Below are 17,475 nucleotides of genomic sequence, written 5' to 3'. Positions count from 1 at the left end.
AGTCTGTATAAAAATCACAAGAATATTGGCAACATACCAGATTTATAATCCCTGTGTAGATATTAATGGTGTGTATCTGTCTAATTTGACTCAAACTCCTACCAAGAGTCAGTCAATACCAATACAACAAAAGGAGTTTTCAGATCTGCAATGTGCTTAATCAAAAAATGGAAGGCTATAGCTTGATTTTTTTTAATCCATGTTTACACTAAAAAAATTCCAAACTTGCTAATAGATTAATATAATAAACTCCATGTCACAAAAATCTGAATCAAATATCAGTGTAAACTTTCTGACTTTTATTTTACCACCTCTAAGTTATCTTCTAGATCATCATCAGAAATAAGCAAAGAAATCTGATTTGACAGATTAACCTTTAAGGTCTAAAAAGAGCCAACAGCCTCATTCAGCACAGTAGGATATTTCATTATGAAAAATAAGAGAACACCAAAAGGAAGATTAACGACAAGAAAAAGCAGCATTGGGTACAAATCTTCATTTTATGTTAAGCATTTCATGGAAGATTGATGGTCCTGTCGGACTCATCAATATGTAACAAGTATCAGTGTCTCAATATGATCTCCTTCAACCGTGTACCGTTAGGGACAATTTCTGCTCACATCAGAACAGTCCAGTTGACTTTAGTTGGGCTACTTGGCTTAGTAAAGTTAGCAGCATTTGGCAATAGATTAGCTAGTTCTTTTTGCCATAGAACAATGATAATTATAAATTTCTACCATGCAGAAACAAAAATACAGGTATGCAGAAGAAATGAGTACTTTACTTACATTCAAATACTATTATATAGTCTCTATTCAGCTTTTTATTATTTTCTATAAAAAGCTGACATTTTTGTGTTTATTACTGATACATAGGCCTTATATACATGGTTAACAAAATGAGATGCTGGGGTGTGTATTAAGTGACACTCAAACTACAGCTATCTTTTAAAAAAATAACAGTGAAAGTTCTCTAATAACAGTATTTTTTTCTTTTATTATTGGCTTCAGCTTATGTGAAACAGCCCTTTGGAAATATATGGCTGCGAATATTATAAATGTACTACTAAAACCAAACCCATATTCAAATGCTAAACTCACAGGGAAAATCAGTGAACTTAAATCTAAAATTGAACCAACTTGTTTCTTGGGATCACACAACCTTGTCAGCTCTGCACGAGCAGCATAGGACCCACGAACCATGGCACCATCACAACCCACTTTCTCTCCCAACATCCCACCATGAATACCATTGACTCATTTGTATTCTTTAGATGATGAGATGGACAGAGTATATTAGTGGTCTGCAAAGAACTTCTGGGCAGCCAGCTGACCTGCACCCCACATGTTTTGTCTTTAGTGCACAGGCATTGTAAGCCTGCACTTTACCACATCCATAGGATGTATCTTCAGAAAAGCAGGTGGCGAGTTCATTTCCAATGCAACTGAAGTGGATATAGAAAATGCTTGCCTACTTCTTCTGCATTAAAGATCATCTACTGCTCTATTGGGTGGAGAACCCCAGAATGTACCACATAGTACTAAGTAATCGAGTGACCATTATAACAAGGAACCCCGAAATCCTTTTTACTAATCAGAGCATTCCACGATGAATCAGCCCTAGAATATGGTAAGGTCCTATGAAATGGCAGCAATGTGCTCACTGAAGATATTTTCCTCTGAATATACTAGAAGTGGGAGTGGGGAGAAAATGACTTGCCTCACAGGTCCCTTAACACATATGTAGCGAGCAGACTAGTTGGCTTCAGGCAAATATTTTACACAGGTCAAACTTATGTCTTCTGCCCCTCCCTCTAATAACCAACTAAACGTGTGGGTTGTGGAGGAGCTCCTTGGATATGCTGGCAGAGTATGTTTTTGGTGAATAAGAAGAGATGGTCATTGAGCTTTGTGGGAGGGATAAATTCCTAAAATAAAGCATAAGACTCATGAGTTTCTCTAGGATTCTCAAGTTTTTCTCGGATTTCACAACTTCAAGAATTCAAAAACTATAAGCAAAATTTGAGGTCACAGTTCCTGGGTAACATAACTCACTAGTTTGCAGGGTTTGGGCAAATTATGTAAATTCAGTAAAGCTCTACTGAAAACCTGTATGTAAAGGGAGCGATGTGGTGGTGTATTTTTAAAAGAGAGATGAAATAGTTACTTCCCACCTCACAAAGAATATGGAAATCATGTTCTGTCCCCAGAAATGTGGTCATTTCCCTGAGATGTATTGTCAATACTTGCATGCTTTTCAATAATGTGTTATTAATAAATTATGTTAGAGAAAGAGAACATGAACCAAATGTTTATTTTTTAAGTGAATGCCTTTAACTGAGACTATGCTCAATGAACTGTAGCTTGAAAATACATTGGGGAATATACAACGCTTGTTTATTACATTACAAGTTGTCTGCAGCTGGTTGCACACACGGAAGTGCAATAAATACTGGCACTGATCTGAAAAGACCCATGGAATGGAACGTGGAGTTGCAGGTGTGTTGCTTTGCTGAAAGACTGCAGTTGGTTTAGTGACATTTAGCACACTCTCTCATTTTCACTTAGCAGCAATTCACAAACTGGAATAAGGGCACATTTGTAGCAGGAACAGAGGAATAAGTTTGGTTAAACTACGAATTAACCCAAACCTTCACCATCACTCAAACCTAATCCAAACCAAATCTTTTTCAACACTGGAACATGTTTGATTAAATACATGGCGACTTTATTTAAAGCAACAGTACTCAGGGCTTCAGATAGAATTTAAAAGTGTAATGGAGAAACACTGTCCTCACACTACCTTGATGTTTTGCAGTTTGCCTTTCCCGCTCCACTCTTGTGCATCTTTTAGTGTTTATGCATTTCTCTCAGTCTTTCCTCTTGGTCTCCCTATTTTTTCAGCTTGCCCCGCCCCATACATTTTTTAAACATCTTTTTTCCTTGTCTCTCTCTCTCCCCCCTCTTTCCAGCTAAAGCAGCACAGAGTTAGGCATTTCTCTCTCATTTGGTTGCTCTTCCAAATCCATTGTACTCTACACTTCTCATGAGTTTTTGCAGTGCACTGCTGGTTCTCTGGTGTTTGGAGCCTCTGTCCCGTACGTACTATGCTCTGTCTCTATGCAACTACCCAACAGACACCTATTCTAGGAGAACCTGTCATCCTTGAAACCATTCATGACTGAAGGCCTATCCTATTTATCTATCTAAGGAGTTTAGATATAAGGTATCATCCTACCCCATGACAACCATCTACTATCGAGCAGTAGCCCTGGCAGGTCCTCATGGCAGGGCAGGCCTCCTTCCCAATCATCCACTGTGAAGTATCTAATCTCCTGAACGCAACAAGCTTTTAATTTTAAAGGTACATTGTGGTTTTCCCTCATCTTATGCCTCAGAATGCAGTTCAATAAAGTAACATTCAAAACATTCACTCCCTACCTCCTTCCCTAACTGGCAGGTTAGTGGTTGACATGGAAAGAGTGATCCTCCTAGCTCCAGACTTTTACAGCCCCATAATAAACACTAGTTTGTGTAGATTATGGGGAAACTTGGCAGGTATATTAAACTGCAGAAGGAAGTAGATTGTTCCCTAGCGACAATTTACAATGGAGATTAAAAAAAAATACTTTGAAATCCATGTGCAATACAATCTTGAACTGGGGAGGAGTGTGCTAAGCCCTCGTAGAAGAAACTCACCAGAGAAGTAGATGACCACAAAATGAGTAGTCTTTTGATTAGAAGAATTTGGATAAGCACCTACCATCTAGGATGCTTATCTGAAGTAAATGTTGCAAACTTATCAAGATTTTGCCCAGCACCCACATATATGGTTATGTCTTATGGTGGTCTGATTGTTCATTTTAGCATGAGTCAGATAGTATTGCTAGGAATTCTATCCTCTCTCATTTTCATGAACTTTGAATTGCACAGTTTCTCTGGCATAACTTTAGACAACAAACCAAGAAAAACAATTCAGGGTCCAGCCAGTTAGGCCTATCTTCTCCTCTAGCTAAAAGTTTTGTCATGGGTATTAAAATTATGGCTACACTGCTTCTGTTTAATACTTTGTGCAAAAAAAGCTCAAGAAGTGACATTTTTGCTCATGATACCTTCTACTAAATTAGGAAAATGATTATAATACAAATGTTTTAATGTTGCAGGTGAAAACTTAGAATGCTGGATGTTATCTAATGACCTCCTTCCCACTTCACAATATAGAATGAAATATACTATAATTCCCAGAAACTTGTGCACCTCTGATGATATTAAAATAAGATTTAGGTGCCTGCACATTGGCTGCGCCATAGTTTATCTCATTTCAATTTCATGTTTGTTATTTGAGGTCTAGCATCGTCTAAAAAAGGAATGTTTTCACATGAGGAGAACTTTAGCAGAAAGGTGGGAACAAGAGGAGGAAGCAGCAAAACCTTAATGGAGGCATCAAGCAATTAGTAGAATGGGAAGAAGTAATATTCTCTTGATATGCCTTTCTCAATAACAATACAGAAAACTTTCAGTTGAAAATGTTTTATTATGTTTTTTGAAAAATAACATCATTACAGAAGAAATATCAGGATAAAATGCTTGAAAATTACATGGATCATGGTGACAAATTCCCCTCTACATTCTTTTTGTTAAGGAGTCAGATATAAAGCACTCTTGCTGGAGTCGTCATGGGACAGGGCAATGGAGAAGAGAATTCCTCCCTGCCTCTCTTGTACTAGGAAGACACTTTCATGTAGCAATTGGCTCAGTTTTCAACTCTCAGACTAGCTAAGAACATATAAACTTGCCCAAAAATATATAGAGACAAGATTATGAAGTTAACTTGAAAGATCAGTCATTGGGTTTGACTGTTCCTTCACTGACCTGAGATGCTCTTCCGAGAGTCGTATCTTGTGATATTCTTGCCAATGTTCTCTTTCAGCATTTCCTTTGGGACATGAGTTTTGATAGGGAGCTTCCAAAATACGAAGGTGATACCATCCAGGGGCCACACACTAGGACCTGGTTTTTCTGAAAGTCTTTCCATCTCATACTGTGAATTGAATTTTTATGTCCTCCTGCCCCATTGTTAATCCATCATGTCAGATAAGGAGCTTTTTCTTTTGTAATCATCCTCTGGGCCTCTGTGTATGATAATTGCTCATTTCAGACAGCTGCAAGAAACAGGCCTCTCAGTCTGAGATGAAGTAGATGATGGTGGAGAGGGAAAAGGACTTGGGATCAAACAGAGGTTTCTGCTTCACTGCTGTCTCTGCTTTACTGAACTTCACAGAGAGCAGCTGTTGCCTCATGCTCTCTCTTTCAATCTGCTCAAACATCTTTAATGTCCGGGGACTCTTCAGTGACAGCATGTGGTTCTGTTGTCAAGGGGAAAGTCTCTGCTGGTAGATACAGAACGGGCAGATGGAGAAAGTCCTGTAAATTAAAACAAATACACATTTTTTAGCCAATATAACCCAATAGCTTCTATTTTTTACAGAGTCACATAAAGATGCCACTTGCTGGAGTGTACAGACTGAACTTACTTCTGAAGCCTGGAGAAGTCTTCACCAGGAAGGAGCAGGATTGTGAACTCTGCTTGGCTATTGCAAATGACAGGGACAGGGGAAAGCATCTCCAAGGTAGAGGTAAAGCTGATGACTAACACCTGTCCTCATTCATGCTGACTAAGTAGATGCAGAGTCTCTTTTTGGAGATTGGGGTTATATGCCACAAGAGGTACATACATGCATCCGATGAAGTGGGTATTCATCCACGAAAGCTCATGCTCCAATACGCTTGTTAGTCTATAAGGTGCCACAGAACTCTTTGCCACTTTTACAAGAGGTTTACAGTAGATCATGGTTGTTATGTACATACTCAGATTATAAGCAACATGCTATCATTCCACAATACAACATTATTTAATATACCTGGATTATTTTAAAAGTCTGCTTCTTGAAGTATAATATTTCTGAGTCTGTATATTTTATCAAAGCTTATTATTTATAATGCATTTTGTGGACTGTCATTGAAACTGTGAGAAAAATGTAATTTGATTTTCTCCTTTTCTTTCTTAACATCTCCTACTACTTACCTCTGTAGGACTCTCAACTCCTCCCTCTCCGCCTTGTATAGCTATATGGCAAGTGTCCCTGCTCTATAGCCTAAGGAACTGCAGGAGCGAGAGGTGGCTCTGAAGTACTTAGTCTTTTTGCAAGGAAGCTGCAAAATTTTTCCCATTAGTCAAGATCAGGTGAGTCCATCAAACACCTTGCTTAACAGCAAGAAAGTCAGTTTTTGCCATTCAAACTTGTTTCTTGCAAATTTACCACTTCCTTCTGACCCTCCACCACAGGCCTGGAGTGGCCTAGGCTTCGGAGAGGTATTAGTGATTCCCACATTCAGAAGACCTCTTAGAACTGAAGTAAAATGATTTTTTTAATTTCGGAAAATGTGGATGAAGCAGCCCTCTACATGATCCCACCCACCTCCCAAACATTTCTTTAACAAACCTTGAAGATCTAATGATTTTTAAGTTTCTCTGTGCCCTCTCCTAGCAGTTCAGTAAGTTGATTACAGTTAAAATCCTGTTCCACACTGATGTTTCCCCTCTGAAATGCTCCAGATCCATACAGGTGGTTGTGGAGCATTATAAATTTCTGCCCCTGTTCTGAGCCAGCTATTTTGGTCCAGGTAAAAAAAAAAAGTAGATAGTTTCCTTGGATTAGCCTTAGATTTCTTCTACCAACAGCAGGGAGCATCAAAGCAAGAGTACACCTATAACAGCAGGCATTTTATACATGGACTAACATAACTAACTTTTTGTAATAACATCACAAGAGCATGTTCTGATTCATTTGTCAGAAGTCATCCATATTTTTTAAGCAGGCACGTCACAATAGCTGTTTTACTAGTGAATCATGTGGCAACGTTACCTCTGCTTTGCAAGTGAACTTTGTAAGTGAATGATAGATTGTGGTAACATGGTCTGACCTGAATCTCATGAGAAATCATGGAATATAGTTTCCCTTAAGGATCACATAGACAATGTGTATCACAAATGTTAGCTACAAAGTAGGGATGAGGGAGCATTGTACATATTTACCTATAAAGGCAAGTGGCTGCTTATTCTAAGATCATATATGGAATGCAGTACAGTAACATTTGCACTAAAAAAAGCCACTCCTCTTCTCCAAGGTACTGGTACAAAACATGTAATTTGCATGCATTTGTATGAAAACACAGTCTAGCTAAAACATGCATGAAAAAGCAAAGCATTCTCAAATTAAAGAAGTTACAGACATTTAAGAACCAAAACAAACCCCATAACCAATGAGTTTTCCCTCATATGCCTGAATCATTCATATTTAGAAACACTTCTGAGATTGTTATACAAGAAAATTGTGAAAAGCCAGAAAAGCTCATTTTAATGAATTAGTGGCAGATGTGTTTGAGATCAATACTTAAATAAGATATAACACTTCTGGAAATAAATATTTTCCCTTGATTCAGGCTAAATGTTGCAAGTCAAGGTTATAATCTAATTGTGGTAACTTTATTCAGACAGGTAACTTTAGCCTGCTTATTCTATATCTAATAGAGATCCATGCAAACCTGCCTAAAGGAATCAATAATAGGACATGGCATATACGAGTAGACAAATATTTCTTCTTTTTTATATTCTCTCTTTTACACCTGTTTTTGACCCAAGCAGCATAGGCTACTGTCAAACTCTTACAACGCTCATAAGTGTGAAGTGCTATGACAATCTCCCCCCACATGGAACAGGAGCTATTTGCAGAATGAAGGACACTACTCTGTTCAATATCTTCATCAATGACTTAGATAATGCCTTAGAGTTTGCAGATGATACTGGGAGGGGCTGCAAGTGCTTTGGAGGATAGGATTAAAATTCAAATGATCTGGACAAACTGGAGAAATGGTCTGAAATAATAGAATCATAGCATTATAGAAGATAAGAAAGATGACATTCAATAAAGGCAAATACAAAGTACTGTGCTTAGGAAAGAACAATCAGTTGCACTCATACAAAATAGGAAATGACTGCCTAGGAAGGAGTACTGCAGAAAGGGATCTGGGGGTCATAGTGGATCACAAGCTATATGAGAGTCAGCAGTGTAACACTGTTGCAAAAAAAAAAAAGCAAACATCATTCTGAGATGTCGTAGCAAGCGTTGTAAGCAAGACACAAGAAGTAATTCTTCCACTCTACTCTGCGCTGTTTAGGCCTCAACTGGAGTCTAGTCATGGGTGCCACATTTCAAGCAAGGTGTGGACAAATTGGAGAAAGTCCAGAGAAGAGCAACAAAAGTTATTTAAGATCTAGAAAACATGACCTATGAGGAAAGATTAAATAAACTCATTTTTTTCAGTCTGCAGAAGAGAAGACTGAAAGGGGACATGATAACAGTTTTCAAGTACATAAAAGGTTGTTAGAAGGAGGAAGGAGAAAAATTGCTCTCCTTAACCTCTGAGGATAGGACAAGAAGCAATGGGTTCAAAACTGCAGCAAGGGTGGTTTAAGGTTGGATATTAGGAAAAACTTCCAGTCAGGGTCGTTAAACTCTGGAATAAATTGCCCAGGGAGGTTGTGGAATCTCCATCACTGGAGAATTTTAAGAATAGATTAGACAAACACCTGTCAGGGATGGTCTAGTTAATACTTAATTCTGCCATGGGTGCAGGGGATTGGACTAGATGATCTCTTGAGGTCTCTTCCAGTCCTATGATTCTATGATTAATGTGAGTAAGAATGCCAGAATATGGCCTTTTGCTAGCAAGATATCCCCAGATGAATTGTTACTGGCAACAGGGCCAACCCCATCAATTCATACAAACGAAATCACAAGATGACTAGTGATTGCTGAGAGATGAGGAAGAGAAGGCATATGCAGAACAGAGAAAGTCAGTTGAATAAATAAGCTGCTATGATAAAAATGTTTTGGCTGAATTCTAAGTGCAGTTAGGTCTCAAGTTTTGCTATTGTCATTTCCAACTCTGCTTTAGTAGAACAATATGGTTTATATTGTGAACAAATATGTTGAGTATATGCAGGCCTTAGTTTCTATTTCCAACAAGAAGTGGACTCATTTCAAAGTTCCCAAAATTCTGTACATTTCTCAGTAAGTGGAATTTATTTTTCAGTTTTAACAGTAAAGTTAGAACTTTACAGAAAGACATTGTGCACTAGATTTCGAATTTTATAGCATTTACCAGAAAAATTTCAAAAAAATAATTTTTTAAAAAGGTTATTTTTCCTTATTGTGGAACAAACATGTGTCCATTTCCCCCTCAGCTTTATTTAACCAACATGAGTTTCTAAATATTTTTAGCTTTTACAGAAACTTTGTTGTGTTCATTTTTCTCTTCAACGGGGGGGGGGGGGAACATGACTAGCATCGAAGCACCTGGCCACAGGACAAGAACATGATTTAAGCTACAAAGACTTGAATTTTAAAAATGTTAATGATCATGAAACATTTTTTCCTTTAATAAACAAGAGCTTTTACAATTTTCCCTCTTGTAGCAATTAACTTTAAAAAAATTAGATATATCAATAGATTTTTAATGCAGAAGTTTAGCAGTTCCTTTTCACAATTTTGTTAGTGCAATGTGATGAGCAGCAGAGAGCATATGAATGAGTTGTGAAAATTTAAAAAAAAATGCATCTCATTTTGAGTCCTGGAAGAGATGGTGAGTAGAAATTGTAGGAGCTCTGATAGCAGGCACTGTTCACAAATTAGCACAGGTGGGAACTGCACCACTGAGGAAACTGCAATCTGTATAGAAGAAATAGAAATAAATAGTGATAAAAACAGAAGAAGGATCTCCCTGATGTGGGCAAGAAGGAAAAAAATGGTCATTGGACCAAACTTGTCTTTGAATCAGAAACTTGGTGCTGAACCACAAAGAAAAGAATTGGCCATTTTTTACCCATGGAGATTATAAAATAAAAGAAAAATAAACTACTTTGATGTCATGGTTTTAGGTGCAGCCTGGTCTGAGCATGAGATCAGGAGTCCAGAATGCCAGAGTTCTCACCCCATTTCTTGCTGGGTGGCACTCAACCACTTGGCCTTCTACCTACTGTTATCAGAGTCTCTTTTAGGTACAGGCCAGGACTTTGAGAAACCATTTGTGGTAACAGCAGGCAGCAGACCCTATATTTCATTCATCTGGGAGCCAGAACACCCTGGAGAACTAAAGGGACTGTGTGTTTAGTAACCTCAATTTTAAAAATCCTATTGCATTCTTTACAACCAAGTCCAGTCTCTTCTCTAACTTGAGGCACAGTGCCACTCTCAGTTTTCCTATCAGCAAAATCGAGATGATATATTTTTTTTTATCTTATGGGGTGTTTTAAAGATTAATTTCAGCAGTTAATATCAGCATAATTAGAACTATATAAGGACTTTGTGTTATTAATCCCGACTGTGGAGGCCCTGCTAAAAAGAAAACAAAAAAATAAACAAAACAATCCTCTCAGCTATCCCTTCCTTGGCTCCTCCCAAAAACAAAAAACAAACTATTTTTTTTCTCCATACACGGAGAGGCGGAAACTCCCTTCATGGGATAGGAATCAAGTTGTCGGAAGAGAACAGGCCACTGGGAGTTGAATAAAGATCAAAATCGGCCACTCGTTCTTTTCCTTCTCTGAAGGAAACTAAACTGCTTTAGCACTGTCTTGCTTTCTCCCTTTTCTACATTTCTTTTCTTTTTTCACCTCCCTGGTCTTTTTTTCAGGGTCTGTTCATTTCTGTACGTCTGAAACATTGCTTCTCTCACTCCCACCCTCCCACAGATGCCTTTCACTGAATTTCCCCACCCTCCTCAACTCCCTAGTGTCCTCAACTCACCTTCTCCCATAACAAAATAAGAACAAAATGTTACTGGTTTGAGTTTTTATAGCAATTTGCTGTAATCACTTTGTTCAATATTATATAACATGAAGTGCAATACACAAGCTTCAGGAACAAGGAGGCCACATTTTACCTATTCTTAACAAATTTCTAATTTGTGCTCTTTTCAGCTCCCATGCTGCCTCCCTCACATTCCAAAGTGCCCTTGTTTGACAGTAAGTGTTGCAATTTTGACTCACATGATCTAGATCAAATAAGGCAGCAAACTGAATTTAAATTCTGATCTTCATCGCCCCGTCATATCTTGGGATTGAAAAAAACAACTATTAAGCAAATTAAAAATGTATTCATCCGGTCATACAACAGGCAATATGGAAAATACTAAAGCCAGATACTTTTTATATGGATGTAAGCAGAGTGTCGATGAGCTCTCCCCTACATCTAGAGATGAGCTGTGGAAGAGGACTTCAGGAGCTGATATTGTTTGCAGGGCACACCCACCTGTCCCAGGTGCTCAGCCTGATGGGATTGCTTGTGCAAATGATCACTTTTGGCTGTTGTTGGATCCTCAGTCTTCGTGTTATTGGGGCAGGAGTAATAAAAGGTTGTTATCCTTGTTGTGTGAATCAAGGGCAGCAGAACTTAACCTGACATACCCTGATTGAGGGACTCACCCTCAACTGAACAGCACTTTCTAGGCAGGGGACATGAGTTTCAAAGCCAAGTGAACTGAGAGAAGGCAGGGACAAGTAGTTCTCCTGGTGGTGTGGGCCCCAACCACCATTCAACCTTTCCTCTCTCCACTATTTAATAATAGAGCTCATTGAGAGTCTTATTACATGCTGCATACCTGATACCTAGATCTAAGTGTTGTACCTGCTTTGGGACAGTGTCTCTGATGCAAGAGACTGCTCAGGGTACACAAGCAGTGAGGCTCCCCCACAAACAGCTGCAATCACTGAGAGCTCTATTAACTGGTGGGACCTGAAGACATCCCATCAGATTGGCGAGTGGTTAGCGGGGCGGCCAGCAGAGAGGCGTAATGCTTGGCCAGTGAAGTGACTGGCAGAGAGGTGCAGTAATAGGGAAGCCAGAGGAAAAGTGCAGTGATCAACCAGCAAGGCAGCTGGTGGATAGACGTGGCAATTGGCTGATAGAGTAGCCAGCAAAGATCAGAGCGCTGATTGGCTGGCAGGACAGCCAGCTAAGAGGAGCAGTGAGCGAGTACCTGGGAAGCGGAGCAAGTAAAGTTCCTTCATACCCCCCACCTCCACCAAGGGTGGGAGGTGAACTCTGCAGATGCACCTGTAGACTCTAGGTCTGCACTGACCAAGGACAACAACTGTGAGTGGGGTGCAGAGATGGGATGGGTGCAATAAGGGACTTTTGGTTGCTGGACATAAGAACCTGAGGAAAAAGGACATTACCCAATTTACTTGGGGTTGAGTCTTCTGCTCATGGTTTATGTTTATGAACTCTGTTTGTGGTGATTTCCCAAATTAATGCTGAGTTATTTCCCTCCTTTTATTAAAAGTTTCTTTTCTACACTCAGGCTCTGTGTTTGTAAGAGGGGAAGCATTGCCTCTTAGAGGCACCCAGGTGGTGGTATGTAATTGTCTCAGGTCACTCAGGGGGTGGGGTGGGGTGGAGGACTCAAGCTGGTTTTGTGTTGTATTGTTGAAGAGAAACCCCAAGAGAACTGCCCCTTGTTGCTGCAAATTCCAATGGGCAGAAGGGTTACATATGGCAGTGGTTCTCAAACTAGGGCTACCGCTGGTTCAGGGAAAGCCCCTGGCGGGCTGGGCCGATTTGTTTACCTCCTGCATCTGCAGGTTCAGACGATCGCGGCTCCCACTGGCCGCGGTTTGCCACTCCAGGTCAATGGGGGCTGCAGAAAGGGCAGCCAGCCCTTCCCTCGGCCCGCGCCGCTTCCCACAGCCCCCATTGGCCTGGAGTGGCGAACCGCGGTGAGTGGGAGCCACGATCGGCTGAACCTGCTGATGCAGCCGATAAACAAACAGGACTGGCCTGCCAAGGCTTTCCCTGAACAAGTGGTGGCCCTAGTTTGAGAACCACTGCCATATAGGATTTTCAGACCACTAGCCATCATATACTTAAGTTGTATTATTTTTAACTGTAGACAGCAGCACTTATGTTAGCTATTTTTTTTTGTCAAGGCGTCCATCTCTACTGATTATCCCATAGCCTAAAGAAGCAACTATAGAGGCAAGCCTACACTAACACACATACCACATAGATTTAAAGATCATCTCCAGCTATAACATCAGTGATGGCATAATCTAGAGAGACTGTATTATACTAATTGCAGCACTGTGCTCTATATTTAAGAGTACAGTGGCTTTGTTCTTTCCAAAGTGTAAAGAACTAAAATGGTAACTGTAACACTGGCTTTGTAATTAGAAAATATACATACATATATTTATTTCTCTCTTTTATTTAGAAATCTTCATTATCTCAAGGAAAAGAAGTAGATGTAAAGAGGTCTCTATCAGGGGGACAGATACATTCATCAAGGCTCCAAAGCCTGTTTTCTTCTATTACATTTATTTTGCCAGAAAATCACAACCCTCCTTTGATAAATAAGATGCACTGTCTCTTTCTTGCATTCCTACCTCTTGATTCAATAGGTGGGGAAGATGGGGAAAGCAGCTACTCCTATTTTCCCCTTATTATCCTTTGATAAAGCAGTATATTTAAAATGGAAACTATTTGTAGGCTGGAAAATGCTACAAAATATGTTTTAGCTGTGTTATACCATCAGTTATGGAACCTTGTTATTTTTTGGATTAAAGTCTTCGTTACAAAAATACTATATCTATTAGTATAGCACCACTTATCATTGATATAGCACCAGCATGTGGATTGCTCTGTCCAGGGTCAGCCACTGGACCCTAAGGAGAATTATCTATTATTCCCCCCATCCCCCCGGCCCCGCATCTTGGAAGGAGGAGTGGGTTTGTCTCCCTTTCCCCAGAAAAATACTTTGTGTGAGTACTCAGTGCCTTCACACTAGTTCTGAGACCTCTTCCTTTCATGCCGTTCCTCTCCCTCCCTCCTTCTCAGGAACTGGATAGAATGGCAGCTCCCACGATCCGGAGGTTAGGGAGATGGTAGATAGAGTTTTCTCTAAGCAGCCAATAAGGAGGCTCACATTTGTTTCTGTATTTAAGGCAACATTTTCAACCTGAAATGATCACACACAAATTGGGGATTGGCAGCTCTCCCCTAAGGCTCAAAAACCCAACACGAAAGTGCCCAAACAGAGAGCCCCAGAATTATTCTGGGTAACCCTGAAAAGACTTTTAGGAAACTGGCAGATTACTACATCTCTGCTACCATTTTGGACTTACAAACTGACTCACCTGTTACTATATTTAACCTGCTTTAACCTCTCAATAACTCTCATTCTTTTTTCCTAGCTAATAAACCTATAGCTAGTTTACTATAGAATTGGCTGTCAGTCTTGTCTTTGGTATATGACCTGGAATACCAGTTGACCTGGAGTAAGTGACTGATCCTTGGGACTGAGAGAAACCTGATGTAGTGTGATTGTTTATTTATATAACCTTTTATCACAAAGTTCAGTTTCTCTGGGTGGCAAGATAGGCTGGAGAGGTTAAGGCGACTATCTGTGACTGCATGACAAGGCTGTTATAGTGATCCAGGAGTTCACAATTGTTATTGGCTTGGTGAAATCTAGTAGTAGACTATACCACCAGTTTGGTGTGTTTGCCCTTGTTTTCTGACAGTCTGCCCTGAGATAGGTACTCACAGTTGTGAACCACTCTTGACAACATGACACACAGAACAGGAGGAGGAGTGAAACTGGAATGCAAACTTTCCTGACAAATGGCACTGTCAGCTTTGCTACTGGGTCTAAAAAAGTTCCCAGGGTTCACTGAAGTTGAACTGTAGGCAGAGATGGGCACCAAGCCCACCTAGTTTCTGGGGAAGCCCAGGCATGAAGAGAGATGCAAGGCTTGTGTGGACTTGTATGCAAATGCTTAATCACTGAAAACAAACAGACAGCATCTATGTTGTGAAACAGTTGCAAATAACTGACAGGACATAAAGCCACAAAATGAAGAAAACAAAAAGTTAAACAACTCAACAATAAATATGCTACTTCTCGACCCTTAACCCCATGAGACCACTACCACAACTATCATACAGTACATATTATTCACCTTAACTCTGCCCACTTAGAATGCCAACTTTCCAGCTTTTACTAAATTACTTCCTGCTAATACACCAAACTATGACACTAAACATCTACAACTAAGGGTATGTCTGAGAGCACACTTCCCAGCTTAAGTAGACAGTTAACACTCTAAAAATACAACTGTAGCCAAGAATAGCACATGAGACGGCTTGGGCTAGCCATTTGAGCTGCTAACCATGCTAACCCTCGATACACTGCTATTTTTAATGCGCTAGTTCAAGCAGAGTTAACACGTCTGTTACCTGACCTGGGAAGGGTGCTTCCTGCAGCAGTATAGATATCCCCAAAGAGTTTTGGGAAGGAATGATATAGCGAAGGGGGGTGTGTGTGGAGGGGAAAATTGAGGGGTAGTTTGGTAAAGAAGGATGAAAGCTGGCATCCTTGTGGGGACACAGTTATGGTAGTTGTATGTGTACACAGGAATCATGGTAGTGGTAAGGTGGGTGCCTCTCAGTGCAGAAGTAGAGGGTATGTTAGCTTCTTAGTTTTTTCACTTCCTTGCTTTTGTGGTTATGCATCATGTTTATTATGTACCAAACTTAGTTCCTTCACAACAAAGTTTATTCATGTATTAACCTACTTTAGGGTTCTGTACCTGGAAAGATCGTATCACTTGCACCTGAGATAGTTTACATGCAATTCCAAGAAAGCCATATTGTTTCCTTCTAGAGACAACGCATATACCTTCAAAATGCATGAATCGCTGTCAGAGTGCCTTGGAAAGTATGATAGTCTACATTTATATTCAAATACAATATGTTTGCAGTCTAAGTATTTTCTCTATTTTATACTCTTAGAAGTACATAAAAAGTAAATTCCAAACTGGCCCCAAACTAGCAACAACTGAAATGCAATCTAAACTTCTGACTACTCTACTCTATGGTCATACAGTTGTTGCCAAAACTAAAGCTTAGATGCACTAAAGACACTTAACATACAGCCAACTGGAAGGGGCTTACTGCAAACGTTATGCAAAGTGATTGTTAAACCCAGTGTTTATTTACTATTTACAGAACGTCTCATGCTTTTCACTAACGCGTCTCTGAGAAGTATTGCTGAGGTTTAAGAATTTATGACCAAGTGTTGGTGGGATTTCAGGAGGGAATTGGTATAATATTGGTGAATAATTCATTTCTCTGAACTAAGTCCCTCTTTTAGAGATTAAATGGAGCATGTAGGGAAAACATCGGTTTAATGTCATTGCTTTTGGTATATAATAAGTTATAATACCTCAACACTGCTGTATTGGAATGTGTTAATCAGGTATTTGGTTTCCAATCATAAATCAAAGTAGAGGAATTCACAGAAAAATAAAAGACACCAACGGTAAAAGCTATTCTAATATAGTAGCTCTTACATTCATGAGAAAAATTCTGTGGTACAATGAGCTGAAAAGAGTGATATGATAAACCAAAAGTTTCTGTGGTTAACCGGTGACACTGAATATGTACACTTATGCAATTTGATGAGTTGCAACAAATGAAAAATAGCTTACTTCTATACGATCATGCACTCTGGGTTTTTTTGATATTTTCCTCAGTGTGTCTCAAACACCACATACATTGCTGAAAGTGGACATTCAAATAGCAGGGTAGGGTTGACTCAGTACTCAGCTGTCCCACAACATTGATACTTTTTTTGTTGCCAGTTACCACCAAGAAGTCACCTTTGGACTGAGACCATTCACAGAAAATTTTAGTCACAAGAAAGAGTTTTGCAGAAAGTTATGACTTTCTGAACGGGGGACAGAGACATCAGGGGAAACGTGAGAAAGTAGCCATAAACAGGTGATAGAAAGGAAGAAAGAACCTGCAAGGGATAGAGAAATGGGGCAGAAAAGCAACCTCTAAAATAGATGAGAAACGGAAACCATCAAAGGGCTGTGGATATAGGCCATGAGGAGAGACAGGTAAAGCACAGTGGGAGACACAGCAACAGAAGACAGCAACCTTTTATCAATATTTTTTTCCACATAAACCATGAGCCTGGAGACTGCGGGATGATTTTACGTCCATGTTGCAAATATCTGATTGTTTTTCTTTGCATTTCTCTGTCAACTTTCTAAGAAGAAAATGACCTAAAATCCATCAAAATGTGAAAACAACCGTCCCTGCCCCCCAGAAGCCTAGCTTATTTTAATTGTTATTAATGACCATAAATTAGTAGTCATGTTATACTATAGCTATTGATTTTATGTGGAAGGTGCACAGGTCTAGATTCACAAAGCTACTTAGGCACCTAAACCCCAGACAATCAATAAGACAGAGAGACAGAGCACAGTCATGGGAATTACTCAATAGCTTTCTGACTTCAGCACTCATCCAAGATGTGGGAGACCTAGATATAGTTCCCATGCTCCTGT

The 17,475-nt window shown here is 39.6% G+C and overlaps 1 protein-coding gene across 1 annotated transcript in view; it reads right to left on the bottom strand.

Moving 5' to 3' along the window:
- Positions 1-4,890: 4,890 nt before the first annotated feature.
- NALF1 (NALCN channel auxiliary factor 1) overlaps positions 4,891-17,475 on the bottom strand; it is a 288,039-nt gene continuing 275,454 nt past the window's right edge. The window contains exon 2 of the mRNA XM_032775945.1: positions 4,891-5,423. Within this exon, the coding sequence (XP_032631836.1) occupies positions 5,319-5,423 (105 nt within the window). The 3' untranslated portion in view covers positions 4,891-5,318. The remainder of the gene's footprint in view (positions 5,424-17,475) is intronic.

This window comes from Chelonoidis abingdonii, chromosome 1 (genome assembly GCF_003597395.2).
Source record: "Chelonoidis abingdonii isolate Lonesome George chromosome 1, CheloAbing_2.0, whole genome shotgun sequence".
Lineage (NCBI taxonomy): Eukaryota > Metazoa > Chordata > Testudines > Testudinidae > Chelonoidis > Chelonoidis abingdonii.
The sequence above is the reverse complement of the archived record's forward strand: the minus strand, read 5'-3'. Positions and strand labels throughout refer to the sequence as shown.